This window comes from Mastigoproctus giganteus, chromosome 4 (genome assembly GCF_048544385.1).
Source record: "Mastigoproctus giganteus isolate SK-2022 chromosome 4, ASM4854438v1, whole genome shotgun sequence".
Taxonomy (NCBI): Eukaryota; Metazoa; Arthropoda; class Arachnida; order Uropygi; family Thelyphonidae; genus Mastigoproctus; species Mastigoproctus giganteus.
Genome location: NC_143578.1, coordinates 159,596,231 through 159,623,088, shown reverse-complemented (window position 1 = coordinate 159,623,088; position 26,858 = coordinate 159,596,231). Strand labels below are relative to the sequence as shown.

Below are 26,858 nucleotides of genomic sequence, written 5' to 3'. Positions count from 1 at the left end.
AGCTTTGGTGTAGGCAGAAAATGAAACTGGAGAATTAGAAACAAGCCAATTACGGTATGTAACATTCTTCTCTTGAACAGCCTTAGCACATTTATTGGAAAACCAAGGTTTAGATAAAGGACGAGATTTTAAAGTGGAGTGTGGGATAAAGGATTCCATTCCTGCAAGAATAATTTCACTGACACGATCTGAGCTAACGTTGACATCAGAAGTTTTGAAACAGTAATCCGACCAAGGAAAAGAAGAAAAGAAGTCTTGCAGGTCATCCCATTTTGCATTCTTCTAATGCGAAACAACATGAGGTTGGGAATAGCCATGAGATAAAGGCTCCATTGGAGAAGAGACAATCACCAAGTTGTGATCTGAAGTGCCTAAAGGACCTCTCACTTCGACCATGTACTTAGAAGGGTTGTTTGTGAGAAAAAGATCAAACGTGTTGGCTGTATGATTAGGATTGTCCGGTATTCTTGTAGGTATATGAACAATCTGTGCAAGGTCATTAGTAATTGTAAAAGCCTCAGCATCTCGACCTGCTGGTCCGGTGTGATTAGAAAATGGAAGCCAGCTGGAGTTGTGAACATTTAAATCACCAAGGAAAATTACCTCACTGTTAGGAAAGTTGGACTGGAGAAAGTCAAGTTGCAAAGAGAGGAAGTCAGAGAGCTCCAAGTGATTAGTGGAGTTGGGAGAATGGTAGAGACAACAGATGAATTTGACACAATGATGTAGAGAGATTTTAAGCCAGAGAAGATCAAAGAGAGGAGATTCCAAATTGCCAAGTCTGACAGGGAATATCAGAACGGACAAATGCACAAGTACCATCTTTGAGGCGAAAGGAATCATACAGCGAATAATTTGGGCATTTGAGATGAGCAGTAGTTGAATCAACCGATAGCTGAGATTCTGTCAGAAAAAGTACATGGGGTTTGGCAGACTGCAAATGGAAAGGGACATCATTGAGACCACGTATATTTGTGAAATGAATTAGGATTTCACTGTTGAAGCAGCAAGACCTAATTTCCGTCCAATAGATGACAAACTTTTTCCTGCTTTGTACTTCTTAATCATTTTCATCTTCATTTCTAAATCAATTTTGTTTTGTTTCCTGGCACTGCTAGCACTTACACTTTCCATTGGTCCCTTTCTCTTGATCACAAATATGTAAATAGGAATGAAGAGAAGTTTCTGAAAATTTATTCATGTTTTTTCTATGATGAAAATTTCAGTAAAGAGGAACATGTTTCACCATAATACTGTAACATAAAAACCCACAGAATTCCAGTTATCAGTATTATCGCATGTGCAATTAGATAGAGTTTACTACCTGTTTGTAATAGATTGTGCTAACAGAAAAGCCCAATAAACCAATTGTTTTTATTGTTTTTTGGTTGTGACCTCCAGAAACATCCTTTAGAAAAATATCACAAAGTTGTTGTATCATATGTTCCTGTTATAAGAATCAGAATTGATTCTTATAACAGGAACATATGATAATGATGAAAGGGCAGTGCAATTTCCATTATAAAAATGGCCTATTAGAGAGATAAATAGCTTAGTAATATAGCAAAATTTTCAACTTCTAAGGACTTAGAATGAATTTCAAAAAAAAAAACCCCAAAAAAAAAAAAAAACAATGTGTTATTGGGTTCACATTGTGATATTTTCATAATACCTCCATTTATTCCTACAGGATGCAAACTACGTTTCCACGATTTTTTTAAGTTGGCACCGACTGGCAAAAACTTACGTAAAGTCAAATTTCTGCAAGTCGAGTATTACGTAAGTCGGGGAGTTCCTGTAAAATTGCTAGCCGAGATAATCCCTACACAGATTGGCACGTTTGGAAGGAGTGGGAGAAAAAAAAGCACAAAGGGTCCGAAATAAGTGCATTTTGGCAGGATTTTCCGCTTATTGCCCAAATGCCGCTAGCCATTTTGGATTGAAGTGCATGCTTTTCTACAGTTTATAGCCATTGTAGGTTTAACAACTGGCTTGCAAAATTCTTGAAAACCTAATGACCATTCATGCGAGCTGGCTCCAGCACTCCACTGGTTTCAAGGTACAGCAGCATTCCTTGAACTTTTTGATCATATATACATATACACGCATTGTATGGAAAAGTTACACAAATCAAAAATTGTCGAATTTGAGTTAATATGATAGGAGGATGCACAAGCTTCAACTCCATATCTTGGAAAAAACAACATATTTATAATTGCAGTTTTGAGCCAATAAAGAGCAGTGTTGCTTTTCTACTAAGCAAGTATCACCACTGGTCACAGACTGGGTGATATTTCCTTATTCTCTTACAAATCTAAATTAAACTTCAATAACTTTGATTTCAGAGCTTAAAAGTGATAAAGTTCAGTGTTTCTTCTGGCACGTGGGTGAAGGTAACTGTGGGCCACAGAAATAGACACTTGCATTTACGAATATTTAGAAGCGACAGCCAGATCTGTGAAGAGTACTGATCCTGAGATTACCTTCTACTAGACAACTGCAGTGGACAACAGAAGAATAAATTCACTGTTTCCATGTACATGCATGCTGTATCTATGATGACTATTAAGTTCATCACTCACAAGTTCCTAATTACAGGACATGCACAAAATGAAAGGGATAACGTGCATTCAATGATAGAAAAATCTGTAAAGAAAGGATTAAAATCGGGACCGATTTATATTCCTTGGCAGTATGTTACATTAATACGTGCAACGAAGTAACAAGGGAACCCGTATAAAGTAACTGAATTGGCCTGTGACGCTTTCATCGATTTTAAAAACATTTATCAGCATTATGGGAACAACTCGAAGACAGATGATAATGAAAATGTAAAGTTAAGCAAAATCAAGATACTGAAGGTTGAAAATTCCCAGCCCATTCTTCATAAAAACATTCTATGAGCAAGAGGACTATAAAAAAGTTGTCTAACAAGAGGCATCAGTTGTTGCAGGGTAAAACTATTGAAATGAAATCAGCATACACCAAGAAGATACAAGTTTCGGATAAAAAAAAAATCAAGATATCCTTGATCTGATTAAAACAAATCGTATCCCTAAAAGCTACGAACCATTTTATACATCGGCATCCAAACCTTAAACCTTATTTTGATTAATAAGAGAATTACTGTATTTTTTAAAATTAAAATTACATTTTTTGTTACATTGTTCATTTCAAAATATATTTTCATTAATTTACAAAATATGCTATTTTTGTGTAAACTATTTCAAAATGTTCATTTTTTTGGTATTTTCCTATATTAAAAGTGTCACAACTGAAAAAACATAAATAAATAAATAAGAAAAGTGATACAACTCAAAGTCATGGTCATGGTATGGCCTCATGGTAACAAATTTGAAAATACAGTAAACCCCCGCTATTTGCGGAGGTTATGTTCCTGAGAAATGTCGTGAATACCGAAAACACGAATACTGAGTTATGGCTCCCATAGTAATAAAAGGGTTCCGTTCCAAAGTATCAAATATATAAGAAAAACTAGTCTAAAATTTTGTCTATGTATGTATTATATATACCTTCATAATATGACTGTACATAGACAGTACATAGTGAAATGCAAGCATATGGTGTTGAAATGAAAATAAGAAACAATTTAATATTAAATGTAATATTTATTAGAAATTTCAAGCAAATCTTTCAAACCAGCACCTTTGCTAGCTAAAACTTATCCTGCCAGTGTTATCACCATGTTTGCTAGTGTTGATAAAGGAGTTTTGCCTTTTCACGAATGATGAGTGAACTTAACGAAATTTTATTTTGAATTTGGTGTTCTATCCACAGATTTAAAGCCTTTTCCATTTTTTCTAATTTAACATCACGAGTTACAGAGCAAATTTTTGAAGCAATTAGCGCGTTTTCACGGACACTACGGCGGATTTTTTCTTCCAATTTTTTGATTGATCGTACCGTTGACTCATTGATTTTATAATGTTTTGCCACTGAAGAGACACTTTCACCATTAGAAATTTTGTCTAATAACTCAATTTTATTCGCTAATGTCATCACCTTCTTTGATTTCACATTTCCCTTGTTATTCGTAGCCATATCTTTGTACGGGTAAAAAAGAACTTGTCCACAATAAAGTCACTTTCTTCCGTTAACACACTCGAAAAAGTCTGTTTTACACTGCAATATGGTAGATTTATCACTTTTGTAAGCATATCAATTTATAAATTGATAAATTTATTCAATTTATAAGCATATAAATTAAAAGCAAACGACCAAACTTTCCATGACAAGCGCATAACACATACTGAACAAGGATTAGTGAGAAACATCCACGCTCACAATTTTGTCACCCCTCAACCCCCACCCACTGAACGCTGTTTTGACCGGAAAGATAATTTTAGCCACGCCCATGTTTTTTTATGGCGGAAAATATTCAAGGTGCTTTAAAATTCACATTTTTTTAGATTTCATTTTATATTAAATCAGCGATCGCGAATATGCGAAACCGCGAATACAGATACCGCGAATAGCGGGTGTTTACCGTAATATTTATAAAATCTGTTAGGAAGGTTTATTGCACTTTATTGAGCTGGTAATTTTTTTCTAATATATTATCAATGTCCGCAATTGAGATGAAATCTTATGATTTCTTTGTTTTCGCTTTTTTAAAAAAAATTTGAGCCAGTAGAGAGCAGTGTTGCTTTTCTACTAAGCAGGTATCGCCATTTTTTTGAGTTGTGTCACTTTTCCATACGATGTGTGTGTGTGCGCGCGCGCACGCATATTTTTCTAGAAAGTCAGTTATCATCGGTCAAACTGATCTTTATGGTACAACTTATTAACAATAAATCAGTAATTTATTAATTTTCAAAAATTGGTCATTTACAAAAGTTTTTATTGCATAACAAATTAAATTATTTTTTTTTTTTCTGTTTTGCTCTGAGAGTGTGAAATATGCAAAATGCTTGTAAGCTATGACAGTTATTAAAATTTTTTTTCCTCACAAAAAAGTATATTTTGGTATTCTTCAGGTTGGGAAAGTCCAAATGGCTATCGTCATGTACTGGTTCAGCAGAGTGTCACTATGTTGGCCTATATGGATAGAAGTAGCTATAACAGCACCATCCCTACTGGCTTCTCTGAACCCAGGATGTTGTTAGGATTATCCATTCGTGATCTGCCAATACTTATTGGAGCTGGTGTTGGTTGGTATTTTATTAACCTGAATTATTTATTTTTTAAGAATTGGAGGGAATAATTTGATTGAGTGAATGAAAAGCTTCTGGTTTTGCTAGTGGTAAAATTTTAGAGTAGAATACAAGATTTTAGTTGTCACTTATACTTAGGAAACCATATTTCTGATTTTGCCGATTTTTAGCCAACTGTTCCATCACCTACATTTATTCATATGAACATTTCTTGTGTAAATACAGAGAGCATCTCATAACACTTCAGGAAATTAGTATTTTATATTTTTTATATTAACTATATTTTATGGCACTAGTTTTAAACTCGGGGACACATACCACATAGGACTGCCTACGTGGTCACAAGAGGCACAATATGAAGAATAGGGCTGCACGTAGTCTGTGAGCCATGGATTGGACCCCCACATATAAACTGTAAATGCATTTTAATAATATTGTTTGAGAAATAATTTTTAATCCTGAAGTAGGTACTAGTAAATAAAAATTATTAGATACTCTGTCTTCACTAGAGGTATTGTCTATAGATATTTATTTTTGTATACACGCATCTTTGGTTCATTTTTACAGCTTTGGCTGCTTTACTGGACAGGAATGTGTTTGCTTACTGGTTGTTGTAGTGTAGGGCTATAGATACTGAACTCAGAATCTTAGATCACGAGGCTTGTATTAGTAAGTACTTTGATAACCCAATGTATTGACAACATGGGGCCTTCAGATGTTGCCTCCTTCATCAGGATGTCAGAGAAATCCAACAGCCAGTAAAACAGTTCCCAGTAGTTCACATATGTGGTGCCTCCGTAGCCAGGTGGGCAGGAGCAGCAGTGCATTGCACACACTTCTTGATTTAGACCGGGATTCGAGCCCGTGACCACCAAATACGGAGGATGCGGAAAGGTTAGGGAATGACCACCGCATATCCCCGGAGCAATATGGCCTTAGTTGCTAATGCTCCTAAAAACCAAATAACAACAACAGTTCACATATGATAAAAATTTATAAAAATTGAAGAGGTGCACCAAATATAGCAGTACAAACTAGGGAACAAGATTTTTTTTATTGACTTGTCCAACAACAGAAGCAAGTAATATTAAAACTCTCTTCTGAAATGAGCATAAACTGGCAGTTGATGTAACAGCTATTAAAATAAGGTGTCTCACTTATGCATCTTTTTTATAATCATTTGCTCACATAAATCATACCCACATGGAATGATTGTCAAACTTTACAAGGACAAACATCAACAGGAACATACCAGAATCCAAACACATTTTTGGCAGGATTCAGGCTGGTAGTGGTGATGTAGGTATAATGTTTGGGTAGCTCTGGTGTTCCACTCCTGAGCACATTTATTGCTTGAGCTCCGTGGTGGGTGGGGAACCCAGACAATGAGCAAAAATAAAAAACCCATGAATCCTGATAAAGTTATTTCTTCTGGGACCCCAACCGGTCCCTATCTGAAAAATTAGAAGTTAACCCTGCTGATATCACTTCAGAAAAAATGATAGAAGATAGAAATCATATCAGGTCCAACACCCGGTTACCTGTTAATAAACTCTACAAGTGAGAAAGCTGTAGGTAAAGTGTCAGCCTTCTTTATCCAGAAGGGTTGGCAGGCTCTCCTAAATCAGTAGAATGGCTCCGCTCAGGCAACATCCTTGTGGAGACCAGAAGTGACAGACATTAAGAACAGCTTTTCTCTCTCTCTCTCTCTCTCTCTCTCTCTCTCTCTCTCTCTCTCTCTCACGAAAACCGCAAGCATGAGAGGTGTCAGAACCTATAGTACTGTGCATGGGTTGAAGGTTGAGAAGATGAAATAGGATACACTTTGACATTAGACTTGAATTTCCCTAGAGTGTAATTTAGAGGAAATATGAATGAAAGGAGGTTGTACCAGAAAATTCAAGTTGAAGGAATAAATGAGGAAGAAGAAAAGTTGGTTCAGTCAGTTTGTAGTTGAACAGTAAAAGGATGGTGACTGGTTGTGGCATGTGATTAGCCTTGTTTAAAGAGAGAGCAAGTATTATACAGGGTGAGTCATGAAAAGTAGCCCGCCACTCCACACTTGGAAGAACCAGCAGCCAATCAACATGCGAACTAGCCACCTGCACAAACAAATCTTCTCCTCATAGATTAGTAGCATGCTTCACCCCTCAAGGTCAATCTCGTTGGAAGACTGTTTTGCCAGATGTAATCCAGTTTGTGTCTCATGTACGATTGTGTGTGTGTGTGTATTTATGTTTGTAAGGGTTTTCTGCATCATGTCTTATTCAGTTCCAGAAAGAGTTGCAATTGTTGAGGCATATGTGTGTATGGGTTCATTTAAGGAAACAAGAAGAATGTTTGCGGAACAGTTTCCCACTGCCGGGATACCAGCAAAACGCTGAATACAGTAACTGATGAAGTGGCACAAAACAGGAAGTGTCCTCAATGGGAAAAAGAACAGAGCCCCATCTATTCGTACGCCAACTGTAGTGTGCAATATTCTTGAGAGGATGAAATTATGCTCCAGGAAGGGTACCCGGAAATTAGCCCAGCAAGTCAGTGTAAGTCAGACGTGTACGTGTACTGCACTCTCTAAATTTGAAGCCATTTCATGTAATGTGCATGCAAGAATTAAAAGAGACAGATAAAGTGAAATGTGTAAATTATTGCAGGTGGCTCCTCAACAGTGTCATTGATGGGACGCTCGATCCAACTCAATATTTTATGTCAAATGAAGCCTGGTTTCATTAATCCAGACACATCAATTCTCAAAACACAAGGTACTGGACAACTGAAAATCCACACCAACTCCACGAAGAACCACTTCATGACGAAAACATCGGAGTATGGCGCCATATGAGCACGGCGGATCATAGGGCCCATCTTCTTTGAGATATTTGTTAACACAGACGTGTACCTTGCAATATTTGAAAGCTTTTATGCACAATCAACCCCTGAAGAGTGGTAGTGGTACACATTTCAACAAGATGGGCCACTTGCCATATGTCCCACAGAGCGCTAGCCTGAATTCATGAAGCCTTTCCAGACTGAAAAACTGTCAGCAAAGTTTTATGGCCGCAACGTTCCCCAGACCTGTCCATATGTGATTTTTACCTTTGAGGGCTATCTTAAGGGGAAAGTTCGAGAGAAACCCGCACACTCTTCATGAATTACAGGAGAACGTTTGTACCAATCGATGGTACAGTGTTGCAGAAAGTTTGCCAAAACATGCTGACATGGGCTCAGCACTGTCTTGCGGCCCAAGGAGGTCATTTCCAACATCTTCTTTAATAGCAGGTAATGTACTATACATTTACTCACTTGTGCATGCATCATATTGTACTTTCATTGACGGGGCTACTTTTTCGTGACTCACCCCGTAGAAGCCAATTCAGAAGAACAGTGCTGCTCGTGGTAGTATCCATAGAAAGGCATACAGAAGAAATAGAATGTCTATGAGGCAGAGAGTGGAGAGAATTTGTTAGAGATGGTCATAAATTAATCTAATTAGCCTCTTTTGAATGGAACCTAGAAGCCTGAGAGAGGGTTTTGGGGGGTACTGCCCCAGACGTGGGAACAATATTCCACAGTAGGGTGGATTTGCGATTTGTACAGAGTGAATAACTGTTTGAAAGAAAAGTAATGCCAAGAGCGAAAGAGAAAACAGTACTTTTAGATGCAGAGGAAGGAATATTTGTGATGTGCTTATGCCAAGAGAGAGAGAGAGAGAGAGAGAGAGAGAGAGAGAGATTATAAGTCAAAGTAATTCTTAATAGAGATATGTGATCATGTCTAGAAATGTTTGTTTGTTTGTTATTTGGTTTTTAGAAGCATTAGCAACTAAAGCCATATTGTTCCGGGATATGCGCTGGTCATTTCCTGACCTTTCCGCATCCTCCGTATTTGGTGGTCACGGGCTCGAACCCCGATCTGATCAAGAAGCGTGTGCTACGTACACACTGCTGCTCCTGCCTACCTAGCTATGGAGGCGCTGTGTCTAGAAATCTGAGTGTCATTGAGGATAAGCATAGGAGCAGAAGAATCCATTTTGCAAGTATATAAGGCAGGACTGCATTTTAAAAGGATTGAAATCAACTAAGTTATCCTTGCCTCATTGGAGAATTATATAGAGATTAGCATTTAAGGAATTGGTAGTGGATATTTGAGAAGTTGAAGATGTTTCTGCAGGGCATGGTTTCTGAAACTGGAAGGTGTAATGCAATGTGCTATTATCAACAAAACTATAGATAGGATTTCTTGTCAATGGAAGAGGGTCATTAATATACAAGAGGAAAAGAGTGGGAGAAAGAACTGACCCTTAGGGAACACCTGAAAAGTTTAGATAAAGGATGAGATTTTATGAAGTGTGGAATAAAGTATTCCATCTGTACAAGAATAATTTCACTGACACTATCTGAGTACGAGGCGCCTCCATAGCCAGGTGGGAAGGAGCAGCAGTGCATAGCACACGCTTCTTGATTAGACCGGGGTTCGAGCCGCTCACCACCAAATACGGAGGATGCGGAAAGGTCAGGGAATGAACACCGCATATCCCGGAGCAATATGGCCTTAGTTGCTAATGCTCCTAAAAAAAAAAAAAAAAATCTGAGTACGCTGACATCAGAAGATTTGAGACAGTAATCTGACCAAGGAAAAAGAATTAAAGAAATCTTGCAGATCATCCTATTTTGCAATCTTGTAATGCCAAACAACAAGAGGTTGAGAGTGGCCATAAGAAAAAGGCTCCATTTTTCTCCATGGAAAGAGATAATCCTCAATTTGTTACCTGGGGTGCCTAGAAGACCACTCACCTCAACTGTGTACACTGAAATGGCAGAATTCATGGGATACTAGTTCCTGGGCAATGTGATGCTGTCACTCCTCTCATTAGTGGACGAACCCTCCACTTGGCAGATATATACCGTATTTTCCCATGTATAAGACGCACCTTAATTTTGGGGCCCAAAATTTGAAAAAAAATATATATATTACAATAAGTTATTGAACTCAAGTTTTATTCATCATAAAATTCATACAACTCCTCATCACTGTCAAAACTCCCATCCATTAGCTTGTCCTCATCTGTGTCTGAAGACGAATCACTGTCTTCATATATTGTCTCGTCCTCAGTTCCATCTATGGCATTTGAAATGCCATACTTCTTAAATGACTTGACAATGATCTCAATCTTGATATTATCCCAGGATCTTTTCACCCAGGTACAAACTTCTCCTATAGTTGATTTCTTCATTCTTTCTGCTGGTGTCAAATTGTCCCCAGAAGACTTCATCCATTGGTTCTATTCGTCTCTCATGGCAGCTTTGAAGGGTTTGTTAATGCTGACATCAAGTGGTTGGAGCTGGGATGTCAAGCCTCCAGGTATGACGGCAAGTTTTGTTTCTTGCTCTGCAGCAATTTTCTTTGTGTTTTTTGTTATGTGTGCCTTGAACTGATGAAGCACCAATAGGGCACGTTTGCGTAAGAGCCCACCTGGTCTCCTGCTCCAAACTTTCTCAAACCAGATCTTCATCCCATTGTGATCCATCCAACCCTTGTCATGAACATGGACAATCACTCCTCGAGGAATGTCTTCTTTTGCCATTGTTTTGCATTTGAAAATCAGCATAGGAGGCAGCTTGGTTTCGTCGGCACAACAAGCTAGAACAGCTGTATAATGGCTTTTTTCATGTCCACTTGTCTTCACAGTTGCAGTTTTCACTCCTTCTTATCAACAGTTTGAAGGGTGACTTCGTCCATATTTGCAATCTGTCCCAACTCAAACTGATGTGTCTTCCAACATTGAATGACAAAATTATGAAATTCAAGGACCTTCTGATCATAGCTTTCAGGCATCTTTTGGGCAAGTCTGGTGCATGTACACATGCTTAGTCCATTCTGTTTCATGAACCTGAAGCACCAATTGTGTCCTCCTTTGAAATCACTAACTTCTTTTTCATCAGCAATTCTTCTTGCCTCATGCTGAACCATCTTTGTGGACACAGGAATTCCAATTGCCCTTTGCTCTTCAATCCATATCTTCAATTCCCTCTCTAAATCAGGCCATTTTGCTGACTTGCCTCTCATGGCCTTCTTCTGCCGTGGCGTTTTTAGTAGGGTTTCTTCTTCCCATAGTCAGTCTTGGATTGTTTTCCCCAGTTGGTGGAGGACCAAATTACGTTCAGTTGCACGATTTCCATTCACTTTTGCAAACTGGATCACTTTTCACTTGAATTCAGCATTGTATGAAAATCTTTTCTGAGCCATTTCTGGGCAGAATGTGGCAAAACGTAACCTAATATACCGGTAACAATTGCGAAACAAAGAGCACAAAGACAACAAGCTGGAAATTCAAGTAAAAAAATCTACAACCACTGTATAAGACACACCCAGTTTTTAGACCCCAACTTTTTCAAAAAAAGGTGCGTCTTATACATGGGGAAATACAGTAGATACACTACATCACTGCATTCAAGTAAATGGTAATTCGATGTAAGTATGGATAAATATTGTGAGCTGAAAGAGGGATAGTAGTAGGTGCCCGACGCATCGGTTACACTATTGCAGAGGATGGTACAGAAATTGCACTATCGTCGTTTGACAGTATCAAGAGTGTATCAGGAATACGCCATTTCTGGAATAACATCTCATCGTGGAGAGAACTGTGGGTGGAGAAAGGGAGCTGCCGACCCACCAGAGCCCTTTGCTAACACCATGACACGGGACTCTACACTTCAACTGGGCGAAAGAACATTGGCACTGGAATTTAGATGATTGGAGATGGGTCTCCTTGTCTGACGTCCAGTTATTTTGAGCGGATGGGAGGGTGCGTATCTTTTTTTTTTTTTTTTTATGAGAACCCCAAACACGAGAGGTATTATAACCTATAGTACTTAGTACCGTGCTTGGGTTGGAGGTTGAGAAGACGAAAGAAGATATTTGTTGATATTGGACTTGAACTTCTGTAGATTGTAATTTTCAGGAAATACGTATGAAGGAAGGTTGTTCCAGAAAACGGAAGTTGAATGAATAAATGAGGAAGATGAAAAGTTGGTTCTGTGGGTTTGAAGTTGGACAGTAAATGGATGTTGGCTTGTGGCGGCACGTGTTCGGACTGTTTTGAAAGAGAGAGCGGGAATTATAGAAGCCAATTCAGAAGAACAGTGCCCATGGAAGTATCTGTAGAAGAGGCATGCAGCAGAAACAGTGCGTCTATGAGAAAGCGAGTGGAGAGACTCTGTTAGAGATGAATCATTAATTAACCTAACTGCCCTTTTCTGAATGGAATCAAGAAGCCTGAGAGAGGTTTTGGGGGCACCACCCCAGATGTGGGAACAATATTCCATGGCAGGGCGGATTTGCGATTTATACAGAGTGAGCAGCTGTTTGGGAGAAAAGTAACGCCGAGAGCGAAAGAGAAAACCAAGTTTTTTAGATGCAGAGGAAGCAATATTTGTAATGTGCTTGTGCCAAGAGAGATTAGAAGTCAGGGTAATCCCCAAAAGAGATATATCATTTTGCCTAGAAATCGGAGTGTCGCTAAAGATAAGCATAGGAGCAGAAGAATCCTTTTTGCGAGATATAAGACAAGACTGAGTTTTAGAAGGGTTGAAATCAACTAAGTTGTCTTTGCCCCATTGGAGAATTACCTGAAGATCGGCATTTAAGGAATTGGCAGCAGATTTTCGAGAACTTGAAGCTGATTGAGCTGGACAAGGTTTCTCAAAATGGAAAGTTTTATGCAATGTGCTATCATCGGCAAAACTATGGATAGGATTTCCAGTCAATGGAAGAAGGTCATTGATATACAAGAGGAAAAGAGTGGGGGAAAGAACTGAAGAAGGGGGAAAGAAGACAGAGAGCCATCTACCATCACCCTCAGTGAGCGATCAGAGAGAAAACTGGATAACCAATTACTAAAAACAGTTGGCAAACCATAAGATGGAAGCTTGTTTAGAAGACCTTTATGCCAAACACGATCAAAAGCCTTTGAGATGTCAAGAGCAACTACTTGTGTTTCACCGAACCTTTCCATTGAATTAGTCCATAAATGGGTAACCTAAGCCACAATATCACCAGTGGATCGACACTGACGGAATCCATACTGGCGATCGTTGATCAGACGGAAGGTTTCTAGGTAGTTTAAGAGTTGGCGGTTAATTGATTTCTCCATTACTTTAGAAAGAGTAGAAGCAATTGCAATGGGACGATAATTGGATGGGAGGGATTTGTCACCCTTTTTAGGAACTGGCTGGATATGAGCAAATTTCCAAGCAGAAGGAAAAACACCTTTGGAATAAGAAAGTGAAAAAAGGTGGCAAAGAATAGGAGTAAGTTCAGGAGCACAGGTTTGGAGAACAAGTGGAGAAATACCATCAGGACCTGGAGCTTTCTTAGCATCAAGATTTATCAAAATCCTTCTGATATCCTTTTGACGGAAGATCACAGGAGGAATTGAATGGAGTGTGTTAGGAATGGTGGGAGGTGTTTTACCAAGATCATTAATACATGAGCTCGAAGAAAAATGGGATGCTAGCAGGTCAGCTTTATCCCAATAGCTTTGGCAAGAGACCAGAATGCTCGGCTACCATTAAGGCAAGAAGCAAGTTTTCTACTCTTAGCCTGTTCAAACTCTAGTTTGGACTGATTAATAACTGCTTTACAATTGTTGTGAGATTTGGTGTAGGCAGAAAATGAAACTGAAGAATTAGAAACAAGCCAATTACGATATGCAACGTTCTTCTCTTGGACAGCCTTAGCACATTTATTGGAAAACCAAGGTTTAGATAAAGGACGAGATTTTAAAGTGGAGTGTGGGATAAAGGATTCCATTCCTGCAAGAATAATTTCACTGACACGATCTGAGCAAACGTTGACATCAGAAGTTTTGAAACAGTAATCAGACCAAGGAAAAGAAGACTCGCAGGTCATCCCATTTTGCATTCTTGTAATGCCAAACAACACAAGGTTGGGAATAGCCATGAGATAAAGGTTCCATTGGAGAAGAGACAATCACCAAGTTGTGATCTGAAGTGCCTAAAGGACCTCTCACTTCAACCTTGTACTTAGAAGGGTTGTTTGTGAGAAAAAGATCAAGCGTATTGGCTGTATGATTAGGATTGTCCTGTATTCTTGTAGGTAAATGAACAATCTGTGCTAGGTCATTAGTAATTGCAAAAGCCTCAGCATCTCGACCAGCTGGGTCGGTGTGACTAGAAAACGGAAGCCAGCTGGAGTTGCGAACGTTAAAATCACCAAGGAAAATTACCTCACTGTTAGGAAAGTTGGACTGGAGAAAGTCAAGTTGCAAAGAGAGGAAGTCAAAGAGCTCCAAGTGATTAGTGGAGTTGGGAGAATGGTAGAGACAACAGATGAATTTTACACAATAAGGTAGAGAGATTTTAAGCCAGAGAAGATCAAAGAGAGGAGATTCCAAATTGCCAAGTCTCTGACAGGGAATATCAGAACGGACATATGCACAAGTACCAGCTTTGAGGCGAAAGGAATCATACAGCAAATAATTTGGACATCTGAGATGAGCAGTAGTTGAATCAACTTAAAACTGAGATTCAGTCAGAAAAAGTACATGGGGTTTGGAAGACTGCAAGTGGAAATGGACATCGTTGAGATTAGAATTGAGACCACGTATATTTGTGAAATGAATTAGGAAGTCCTTGGGAGGTTTAGATCTTTTCGCAGATAAGCTTGCTCTATTATTTTGACAATTCATGGTGTATTCAATAGTAAGAAAAAGTGGGTGGGACATGCTGTATGAAGTAATGAAATTTTTAAATATGGCGTACATGTGGTAAGAATATACCCAGATCCTTGACATAACGTGGCCTCGACAATGCTCCCCGCATACACACTACTTGGACTCCCTCCAGTCACTATCTGGCAGAGTAGAGGTAGCAAGATTATACACTAGCTGATCCGGAAGCTTCCTAGAGAGTTACCAATAGGTTCAGTCCGGTGTACTAACTAGCGGCCGGCCTGCGAACACCGTTTTAGAGCTGTACCCTCGAAATGTAAGGAATATTGGATCTCGCCATGACATTCATCATAACCTCAAAAATCATATATCATACTGCATGATGGAAGAGATAGGGAGGGTTGGCCGGAACTTAGCTCTAGAGACTAAACATGGGTTCCACCACTTCAAGCCTCCAATAAGCAAAGTGGTGGTATTTCACCGGTTGATGAGAGTCATCTACCACCTAGTACTGCCTGGTGACATAGATGGGCGGCGTTCCTCCATGTGGTGTGGGTGCCACACCTCGACCCCTGCTTACGTCGGTTCACACCTGGGCGGTCACCCACCATGTACTTGTGCATGAAGGTTATACCCAGGATTACTAACAGTCCCACCATCGTGAAGGTGCAAGCAGAGGATTTGGCTGTCATAGACCGTCCGGACTTCGCCGAAAATGGGTCCACTTTGACTTGAGTGTCACCCGAATATCAGTTCCAGCAGCGTTTTAGACTCCCAGGTAGCAAGAACAGCTTGTCTGGCATATCTGAGAGAATGTCTGTGACAACCTCAAGATCTGATGGAAACTGTACGAAGCAATGTCCCTGTCATGTCAACAAGGAACTGTTAAGGCAGGTGGACAGTCAATAATGGGCTGGGGTATGTTCAGATGGCATATATTGGGACCTGGTATGTCTAGATGCATCTCTGAATGGTCCAGGTTATGTGTCCATCCTTGCAGACTATATGCATCCCTTCATGGTCATCTTGCACCCACAGGGCAATGGACTCTTCCAGGAGCACAATGCACCTCCCCACAGGCCACGGTGACTAGAACATGGTTCAAAGAGCTTTCAGCAGATTTTACCGCCATAAAATGGCCTATCCCAAAGATGCTCCACAGAGTTCACGTCTGGTGAATGGGAAGGTTACCAGACAATAACCTCTGTGGAGCATCATTGGGATGCTGTGGAAAGGTCCATTCGAACTTTAGATCCTCCACCAAGGAATGTGGCCGAATATTCTTTGGCAAGGGATGCAAAGAAAAACAGCAAAGAGTTCTTTACTTATGTAAACTCTAGAAGGAAGGGGGATGAATCAGATTGTTCCACTTGATATCGATGGGTCAACTGTTGATGATCCTGCTCAGTAGCTAACAAACTGAATGAATATTTTGCATCGACATTCACACATGAGGAGTTATTCAGCGAGGGGAATGCCAGAGGTGTATTCAACTCTGGCAGTAAGCTAGAGAATCTTGTAATAACTGAGAGTAAAGTGGAGGAGAAATTGTTGAAGATAAATACAAGAAAGGCACCTGGGGTGGATGAGATCTATCCAGTTATATTAAAGGAAGCAGCAAAGGAAGTAAGCAAACCCTTAGCCATAATTATGAGAGCTTCCTTGGACTCAGGGAAGTACCCATGGACTATAGATGTGCAAGTATGACTCCAATTCACTAAGGAGGATCAAAGGGTGACACAAATAATTATAGACCTGTTAGTTTAACTTCTGTTCCTGGAAAATTAATGGAGGCACTGGTTAAAGAAGCATTGCAGGATCATCTAGACAAGACTTCAGTCATAGCTCAGACACAGCATGGTTTTGTTAAGGGGAAGTCTTGCCTGACCAATTTTATTGGATACTATGATGCAGTCACAAAAGAACTGGATGCAGGGAATAACTTTGATATTATATACTTGGATCTTAGAAAGGCTTTTGATACTGTTGCACATGGAAGACTGCTGCACAAATTGGAGCAGTGTGGCATTGGAGGCAAATTGCTGCTATGGATAAAGGGGTGGTTGAGGGGGAGAAGACAGAGAGTGGTAATCAATGGACACTGCTCATCGTGGACTAATGTTAGTAGTGGAGTCCCTCAGGGTTCAGTTGGGTCCATTATCGTTTTCTGTATTTATAAATGATATTGATGATGGTATATCAAGCTTAATGTCCAAGTTTGCAGACTATACGAAGGTTGGCAGGGTTGTCAAGGACACTACGCTACTGCAACAGGATCTGGAAAGGTTGAGCAGATGGGCTGAGAGGTGGCAAATGAAGTTTATCATTGACAAATGTAAAGTACTACATATGGGAAACAGCAACCCCAGAGCAACGTATCAACTCTGTGGTACTACACTGACAGTGGTAGAGAATGAAAGGGACCTGGGGGGGGGGTGTGCAGGCAGATATGAAGTTTTCTGAGCAGTGCAGACAGGGTGCAAGAGTAGCTCATGGTGTATTGTCGATGATATATAGGAATTTTTCTAGCAGGGATAAGGACGTGATTATTCCCTTGTATAAGGTAATGGTCAGACCGCACCTGAATACAGGTCTGGAGGCCTCATTTCAAGAAGGATGTAGAGATGCTGGAACGAGTACAGAGAAGGGCAACAAGATTAGTGAATGGAACAAAGGGGTGCTCTTACGAAGAAAGGCTTAAGTTTTGCAAATTACAGTGTCTGGAGACTAGGCACCAGCAAGGTGATCTGATAGAGGTGTATAAAGCCTTCAATGGTTTAAGCATGCTCAATGCTGATGGGATTCTTCCTCTTGCTCAGAATAATCACCTGAGAGGGCATAAATTCAAATTGAGGAAAGACAGATGTAGGATAGACGTGCGGAAATTTGCCTTTAGCCAGCGGGTGGTTGGTTGCTGGAATAGACTTCCATCCCTTGTCGTGGAAGTTGATAGCCTAAATAAGTTTAAGGCTCAGCTGGACAGGTATTTCAAACGAACAGAGGGGCGAAGCGGAAGTGGTTATTTTTTATTTATTTAATTATTTAATTGTTTTTTTTTTTTTGTTTTTTTTTTGGCTGATGCTGCATAAGCTTGCTTTCTTGCATCAAATGCCTCTACTAATGCTAATGCAGTGCAGCAAGCATGGATGGAAATACCTGTGGAATGCTTTCGTGAACTAGTGGACTCAATGCCTTTCTGTGTGACTGCCTTATCCATGTGAAAGGTGGGCCTACCTGTTACTAGGTCGGTATCCCATGAATCCTAACGATGTAGGCTGCACCGTTAGGATTGTCTGGTATTCTGTTAGGTATGTGAGAGGTCATTACTAATTGGTTATTAGTAAATATGTGAGAGGTCATTAGTAATTGCAAAATCTTTGGCATCCCAATCAGCTTGGTCCATGTGACTAGAAAATGGGAGCCATCTGGTTGTTGTTATTTGGTTTTTAGGAGTATTAGCAACTAAGGCTATATTGCTCCGGGGATATGCGGTGATTATTCCCTGACCTTTCTGCATCCTCCGTATTTGGTGGTTCATGGGCTCGAACCTCGGTCTAATCAAGAAGCATGTGCTACGCACTGCTGCTCCTGCCCACCTGGCTACGGAGGTGCCTGGGAGCCATCTGGAGTTGTAACATTAAAATCACTGAGGAAAATTACCTCGCTCTTAGGAAAGTTGCACAGCAGAAAGTCAAGTTTCAAAGAGAGGAAGGAAAAGAGTTCCAAGTGATTAGTGGGGTTGGGAGAATGATAGAGGTAACAGATGAATTTGACAGAATATGGTAGAGAGATTTTAAGCCAGAGAAGATTGAAAAGAGGAAACCCATGAATAAACCTACCTATGTTCAGAATGTAGCAGTGAGATATTCTATCAGAACTCAGACCTAATTGCTGGAGAAAAGAATAAGAAGCCTGAAGTTCTCAAGAAAAAAGGGATGTTGAAGTGAAGGAGGCACCAGATGATTCAGTCTTGGAACTCTTTGCACAGGAAGAAATAGACACTGGACAGCATCCATACTTCCTCAAAAGAGATAAATCTGAGACTGAGAAAAGTAAGCTCTTGGCACTTTGGAAGTCACATGATGGACCCACCAAGACAAAATAATGCTAAATTCCTACAGTGAAATTGGCAACATACTGACAACATTATGGCTCTCCTGCAAAAGCATGAACCAGTTTCACTTTGCTTGCAGGAGACATATTTGATGGCATAGTTTTCCTTTCATAATACTATTACCATATGTGAGGACAGAACTGGGGATGGACCTGCCCACGGAGTTGCCATCTTTGTGGGCAACCAGACCACATTCCAACCTGAGCCACTTTTCCCTAACTTAAAGTGGTAGCAATTTGCTTTATGGTTGGGTTTTTGTTAACATTCTGTTCCATTTATTCTGAAAAAGGCCTCTGAGGTTGGGAAAATTCATATTTTAGCATTAAATCAGCTCACTCACCAACCATAAGAATAAGTATTTATGTAACTAAAATATTTACATATTAAAATAAAATAAATATTTACAAAAACTGCTATTATATTAAATTAAATTATATACAGTGAAACTTCTCCTAACGGACACCTCTCATTAACGGACACCTCTCTACAACGGACAATTTCAAATTCCCCAACTCACCTCCATTGGTTTTAACGTGTTTGCAGCTTTTGTCTAGCGGACATTCTCTGTAACGGACGCGGACAGGCAATCTGCACTGTTTTGTTTAGATTAGCACTTAATTTGATCTCCCCATAACGGACTGCGGGAGAGCTCACGGCCCTTTTTCTAGGAACTGTTCTTCCACATATTGCCTCAATCTATTTTCTATTTCCGATTCTCTGAATTTTATCAAGGTTTACATCGCGGTTCTAAACCCTTTTTCAAGAATTTTAAGACACGTGTAAAACTTCTGATGAATTCGGTGTGCGGGGGGGATATGGTCGGCCTTTCGTCTTTTCAGTTTCAGTTTTCAATTTTGTTCAGTGTCGTGTGAAGTGCACAATGTCTTCTCATAAACATTTAACTTTAAAAGATAAAGTCGAACTCGTTAATGCGTATGATCGGCAAAAAAATAGTGTTCGCAATCTCGCTGCAAAATTCAAAATCTGGAAGACGCAGGTAAGCGACATCCTAAAGAAAAAAAAATGAACTGCTCGAACAATTTTGGCAACACTGAAATGATCAGGTTCAAAAATCATTCCCGAAAACTGTTGGACTTCAAACTGACAATGTTACGTATGAGTGGTTTTGTCGCGCATGTGCTAAAAAAATTCCCATTAATGGGCCTATTATTAGGGAAAAGGCTTTGGAGGTTGCGAAATATATGGGAGTAAATGAGTTCAAAGCTTCTGTGGAATAGCTAGACAAGTTCAAAACTCGGCATAAAATTTCTTGGAAAACCGTAAGTGGTGAAGGTGGATCTGATACTGGGGTTGTAACAGAGTGGACCGTTAAATTGGAAGATTTATGTCGTGATTTTGAAGCTAAGGATATTTACAACTGTGACGAAACAGGGTTGTTTTTTAAAGCTCTTCCTGAAAAAACAATGAGTCTAAAAAACGAAAAGTGCCATGGCGGAAAAATTTCTAAGGAACGCTTGACTGTACTATTGTGTACAAATATGCTGGGAGACTTTGAAGAACATCTTGTTATAGGAAAACAACAAAATCCTCGTTTCAAGGGCATAAAGTTGAATCTTTTGAATGTTGACTGGAAGTCTAATAAAAAAAGCGTGGATGACACGAGATATCATGAGCGAATGGATAAGTCACTTTAACCAAAACATGATTCGTCAAAACAGAAAAATTATTCTTTTCATGGATAATGCTGCATCTCACCCGCACATTGAATTGTCCAACATTCAAATCGTTTTTCTGCCACCAAACACATCTGCAGAGTGTCAGCCCTTGGATCAAGGGATAATAAAAAATTTTAAACTTCACTACAGAAAACGTGTTTTAAGACATCTCATTGCAAACATGAACGATGTAACATGTGCGAGTGACCTTGCAAAGAAAATCAGCATCCTAGATGCGATTCAATGGATTTCCTCTTCAGTAAACGCATTCAGAAAACAAACTGTCGTGAACTGTTTTGTAAAGTCTGGCTTCTCAAACGCAAAAATTGAAGTTGTGAACAGCAATGTGGAGCACCAAGAAGAACAAGAACTTCAACATCTATTGATAATGTACGATACTTCCGCTACAAGTGACCCTGGCTACAAAGATATAGACTCGAACCTCACTACAGAAGATGGTGCTCTAGATATCAACGACATTATCATCGATATTTTTCAAGAAGTTCCTCATGAGGATGAAGAAATGGAAGGAGGTCATTCTGTCGAAGAACATATTAACGACGAACCACCGATGAAAATAGAAGAAGCGCTCATACAAATCAATCGTTTAAAAATGTTTTTCGCCGCTGAAGAAGATACCGAAGGACTTTCGATGGTTTCTTCACTCCAAACAAATGTTGAAAACAAAATTATCAGCCGGAAGAAGGTGCAGAAGAAAATAAGTGATTACTGTATGTATTTTTCTTAAGATAAAGTCATAATATGCATAGCACAATTGTATGTATATTATTTACAAAAAATATTGTGCAAAATCTGTATATAATTTAATTTAATTTTACATTAAACGTTTAACGATTTTTCTTTATCTCTTGTGTATGTAATTGTATATTATTTACAAAAATATTGTTCAAAATCTGTATATATTTTAATTTAATTTACCTTAAACGTTTAACAATTTTTCTTTCTTTTTTTTTTTTTTTCTCCCTCAGACTTCTTGTTAGTGGACACTTCTCTCTAATGAACACATTTTCGTTTCATGGGGACACGTTTCCCCATGGCTGTCCGTTAAAGGGAAGTTTCACTGTACATGTAAAAAAACATTAAAACTGTGATAAAATCCTTGAGATAAAATACACTAAAATAAACCGGATTAAAAGCAATAAAAATCTCTGGAGCTTTCTGAAGCATCGGCTTCCTTCCTCAGCAGTAACAAAACTTCCTGCAGCACGTCCATATATAACAGGCCCATGGTGATGCAGTCGGCACATGGTCTGAACTGGAAGCGGAAATAGCTCGGGAACGTGTTAAGCAAAACCGTTCATCCGTACTTAGGATGATAGTTTCAAACAGAGGATGCATACCTCTGTCCCTATTCATAATATTGTGGTCAGATGAACCGATTCGTAGGCTCTCTGGAAACGTGTCCCCATTTACGGTTCCAGAACCCATGCGCTCGATCCACGATAACCACATTCTCTGGGGAAATTTGATGCTGCTTCTCCCAAAAATGTTCAGCCACAGCAGACTTATTGTAATCAGCGGTTCTCATGGGATCTCCTATTAGCGCCATCGTGGCCAATCTGGCCATGGAGGAGTTAACAGGACAGGATTTTTAGTGGATGTCAGTTTCCCATAAAGAAATGGAAAAGGTATGTTGATGATACCTTCGCCGTGGTCCAGAAGGGGAGAGAGGATGATGCACTCCATTGGCTTAATAGCTTCTCCCAATTTATACAATTTACCTCAGAGGTGGAGACAGGAGGTACCCTTCCTTTCTTGGATGTACTGGTCTCTAGGATAGGCCCTAGGCTCAAAACTTCTGTGTTTAAAAAACCTATGTGCAGAGGCCAGTACACCCATTATAGTTCAGCACAAGCTGGGCAGCATAAGAATAGTGAAGTGAAAGCTCTACTAGATAGAGCAGGGTCACACTGCACCACCTCTGAGGACAAAGAATGTGAAATTAGACAAGTCACAGCAGACCTTAGAAAATGCGGATACCCTCAGAGGATCATAGACAGATTTAGTAGAGGAATAGAGCCTAACCGTCAGGAACCATTTGTTCCTGTGGCTACCGCATACATTCCTTACTATCCTGGCGTTACTGAGCATCTCACTAGAGTTTTGCGGGGTTATAAAACACGCTGTGTGCAGCTTCCCGGGCGGAGGTTGCACACAGTGTTGTCTCAGATAAAAGACATAGCAAAGGACCTGAGTAGTGGAGTAGTATACAGGATAAAATGCCCGGATTGTGGGGAATGTTATGTGGGCGAGACAAAAACGACGGCTCAAGGATCGTCTGGGGGAGCATGCAAATGCTATAAAAACCGTTGATTACAATAAGTCTGCTGTGGCCGAACATTTTTGGGAGAAGCAGCATCAAATTTCCCCAGAGAATGTGGTTATCGTGGATCGAGCGCATGGGTTCTGGAACCGTAAATGGCTCGAGAGCCTACGAATCTGTTCATCCAAACCACAATATTATGAATAGGGACAGAGGTATGCGTATGCATCCTCTGTTTGAAACTATCATCCTAAGTACGGATGAACGGTTTTGCTTAACACGTTCCCGAGCTATTTCCGCTGCCAGTTCAGACCATGCGCCGACTGCACCACGTGTATAGGTACCGTGAGCCTGTTATATATGGACGTGCTGCAGGAAGTTTTGTTACTGCTGAGGAAGGAAGCCAATGCTTCCGAAAGCTCCAGAGATTTTTATCGCTTTTAATCCGGTTTATTTTAGTGTATTTTATCTCAAGGATTTTATCACAGTTTTAATGTTTTTTTTACATGTATATAATTTAATTTAATATAATAGCAGTTTTTGTAAATATTTATTTTATTTTAATATGTAAATATTTTAGTTACAGTAAATACTTATTCTTATGGTTGGTGCGTGAGCTGATTTAATGCTAAAATATAAAATATGTTCCATTTATTTTCCACCTGGGAGTTGATGTCTCCCAGACAGACCTTGGTTATCTCATTGTGCAGTTGTTTTTCCTCCTGTCCTACTCATTGGGGGATATCAATGGTCATAACACCCTGTTTGGGTTGTGCTGATTAATGGAAGGGGATGTGTTATAGTGCATATGCTCACTGACAATAACCTCTCCCTTTTAAATGTGGCCATTAACATGTTCCATATGCCTACCTATGTTTTCTGTCATTGATCTTTCTATCTGCTTCCCTTCTCTCTCTTTTCACTTAATTGGAGGAAGTGATCTCCTTCCTGGTGATCACCCATATGGAAGTGATCACCTTCCTGTGATAATCACACTAATTAGTGGGAGACCGTGTCTTTCTTTCTTTTAGGTTACCATGGTGGAAGGTTGATCATCCTGTACGGAACTGAAATGCCTTGCAACGTCTGTCAGAATTTGACATTACTATGATCACTCAGGAGCCTATCAATGATGCTGTGGCATATATCACAGAAAGTGTTCGTGCAGTTGCATCTGCCACACCAAAAATATATACCCAGTTTCCTCCTTTTCCCAATCCATGGTGGAATTCAGAAGGCATAGCAGCAAAAAAAGAGGCTCAAAAATTGGGGAATATTCTGACGATATCCTAGTCTGTTAGCCTTATTAATGAACACAAGTCAAAGCACACTATATCTGCTGTTAAGAGTCAAAAGGAATTGAGGATCTGTTTCACATCATCAGTTACCCAGTCCATTAGTACTAAGGTGGTCTGAGATAAAATCTGGAAAATGAAAGAAAAATATCTCTCTACATTGATCGTAGAATATAATGCATTTACTATTGCCATCTTGTAGCAACCATAATTTAAGTGAAATTTGAACTTTACAAAGGCTAAGAAATTTAAATTTACGATATACAGTCGGACCTCTCTTTAACGAACTTCCATATAGCGAATTTTTCTATGTAAAGAACTTCTTTGATTTCCCCTTGGTCATTACATTGAAAATAGTTTCCGTATAACAAAGAAAATTTCCACATAATGAAATGATTTCGAGAAACCTGGGTACACATTGTTCGCACCTCTGGCTTTTAGGCAATAAAACTAATGGTGTAGAAAGCACGAATGAAGAGCTAACTTGATAACTTGAATTTGAGGTGCTGGTGAAGACATCAAAGGTGATGTTGTTGGGATATTAGAGATATGGTGTCACACAGAGATAAGGAATGCAGAATTGGAATTTGAGGAGTAAAATTTGTAGCAGGGTTTAGTGGTGCCCATAAAACCCTGCAGGAGGAAACTGGCCAACCATTGTGCAGGATAGAAAAAGATGGAAGGTTTTGGTAGAGGCCTTTGCCCAGCAGTGAGTCCGCAATGGCTAAAAAAAAGTAAAACTTATACATTACTGTACTGAGAAGTCGCTTTTGTCAACTGCTGTTCAGTCCACAGCCATTGGCTAAGATTTAGGCATATTTGCGATGCAGGCATTGGCTCCAAACAACCTGTTTTCTACTGTAAGCATCTATTAGAGAATTTTCCTTTTTCTCAGAAATTCATATGTTGTTTCAAAGAAATGAGTCATCCACACCTTTACTAAATTTTACCCCTCTCTGTTTTCATGGTAGGTACAAGTGGTCCCTAAATCAGTTTTGTTTTAGCTGCTGTGCAAATAACCTTACAGTGTGTCTACGAGGAAATCTTTGAGTGTAGTGTGAAAAAGTGGAAGTGCTTAATAGTGTAGATCAGGACGGAAAAAAAAGGGAATTGCTTTAAAATTTGTATTCCTGTCAATAGTGTATTAACCATTCTGAAAAATTGTGTTTCAATTTTCAAACTGTTTGAGGAAATTGGACATAGTTGGAAGCACGCAAAATTATGCCTTTGTGAAGATGTAGATAAAGCAGTTTTTAAGTGGATAAAGTTGATTCAAGACCAAAACGTGCCAATATCAGGGCCATTAATAAAAAAAAAAGCTATGGAGTACGAATCTTTTCTGGGGGCATAAAACATTCCAAGCCAGTTATAGTTGGCTGGACAAATTTAAAGAGTGCCATGACTTATTGGAAAAAGTTATTTCTGCTGAAAGTGGAGTTGCAATTGAAGAAGACTGTACCCATTGGTTTTGAAAAAAATTATGGAGGGCTATGAGCCCAAAGTTGGATGAGTAGGTTGACTAATGCTGTGGCTTTGGATTTCTTCTTTTGATATAGATTTATCTATAAGAAAACAGTGTCATGCAATGTACTGCATGCAGCACATTGTTTTGTCATTTCTGTGACTAGTATGTCTACAATACGATAAAAAAACTTTAATTCGAAATGTACGGATTCCTCTGGTGTTTCATCAAACGGTTTCTTCCTTTTCTGCTTTCGGTCTTTATATTGTCTGTAATCAGAATTTGGAATGAATTCTTTTGCCATTTTTTTAAAAATCGTCAAATTTGTCTTCTTCTCGAACATCAATCAAATAATCCAGAAGAGCATCATATAATTTCATCATATAATAGCATCATCATATAATTTCACCATTACGCATAACTCAATTCCAGGTTTTTGAATTGCTTTATTCACCTATCTATGTTTTTTAGATCTTTCCAAATTACAGTTATTAATGCTGTTTCTAACCTGTTCAGTTTATTTGTCAAAGCTTTTGCTTCATGAACCACTGTCTGATTTTATTCTTTGCATTCTGTGATATCAAGAAGTGCTGTATGAATTTTACTGTAATTTTTTTTCAATGATCTCGCAGCATCGTAAAGTGATGACCATCTTGTGTCAGATAGATTTTTGACCGAGATTGTATTCTCCATCATACTCAATTTAGACCATCTCTGTTGAACAGTAGAATGCATGTTTAACTCTGTATGAAACAAGTCACTTTAACAAGATAAGCATGAGACAGCAGTCATACATGTTTATACAAGTTCATATGAGCTGCTGTGCTGATCAACTGCTTATACTTGCATTATATCAAAAGATGTAATTGGCAGTCAGTGTGTTAATACAGTGTAATTTTTTATAAGAAATATTTTACTCCTCTTTTCTCACTTTACAGAATAAAAGTGCCTAGGGTCTGCAAACATTAAAATCCGGCTCTGCTGATGGTAGTTACTTCTTTGAGTAAACCTCAGGTCAGCCCACTGTGATCACTGACATCTAGTGGTTCCTTTATCTGCAGATTCTTAATGCATGAAGAATCACTGCTGATAATCAGATCAAGAGTATTACTCCCTCTGGTTGCCTTTTGTGAACATGCTGCTGTAGAAAACAGTCATCCAA

At 39.3% G+C, this 26,858-nt stretch overlaps 1 protein-coding gene across 2 annotated transcripts in view; it reads left to right on the top strand.

Annotated features, from left to right (window-relative positions):
• LOC150087142 (uncharacterized) overlaps positions 1–26,858 on the top strand; it is a 167,698-nt gene that overhangs the window by 31,071 nt on the left and 109,769 nt on the right. For both annotated transcript variants that reach the window (XM_090371844.1, XM_090371843.1), the window contains exon 2: positions 4,998–5,171. In XM_090371844.1, coding sequence (XP_090227970.1) covers positions 5,051–5,171 — 121 coding nt within the window. In that variant the 5' untranslated portion in view covers positions 4,998–5,050. The remainder of the gene's footprint in view (positions 1–4,997; positions 5,172–26,858) is intronic.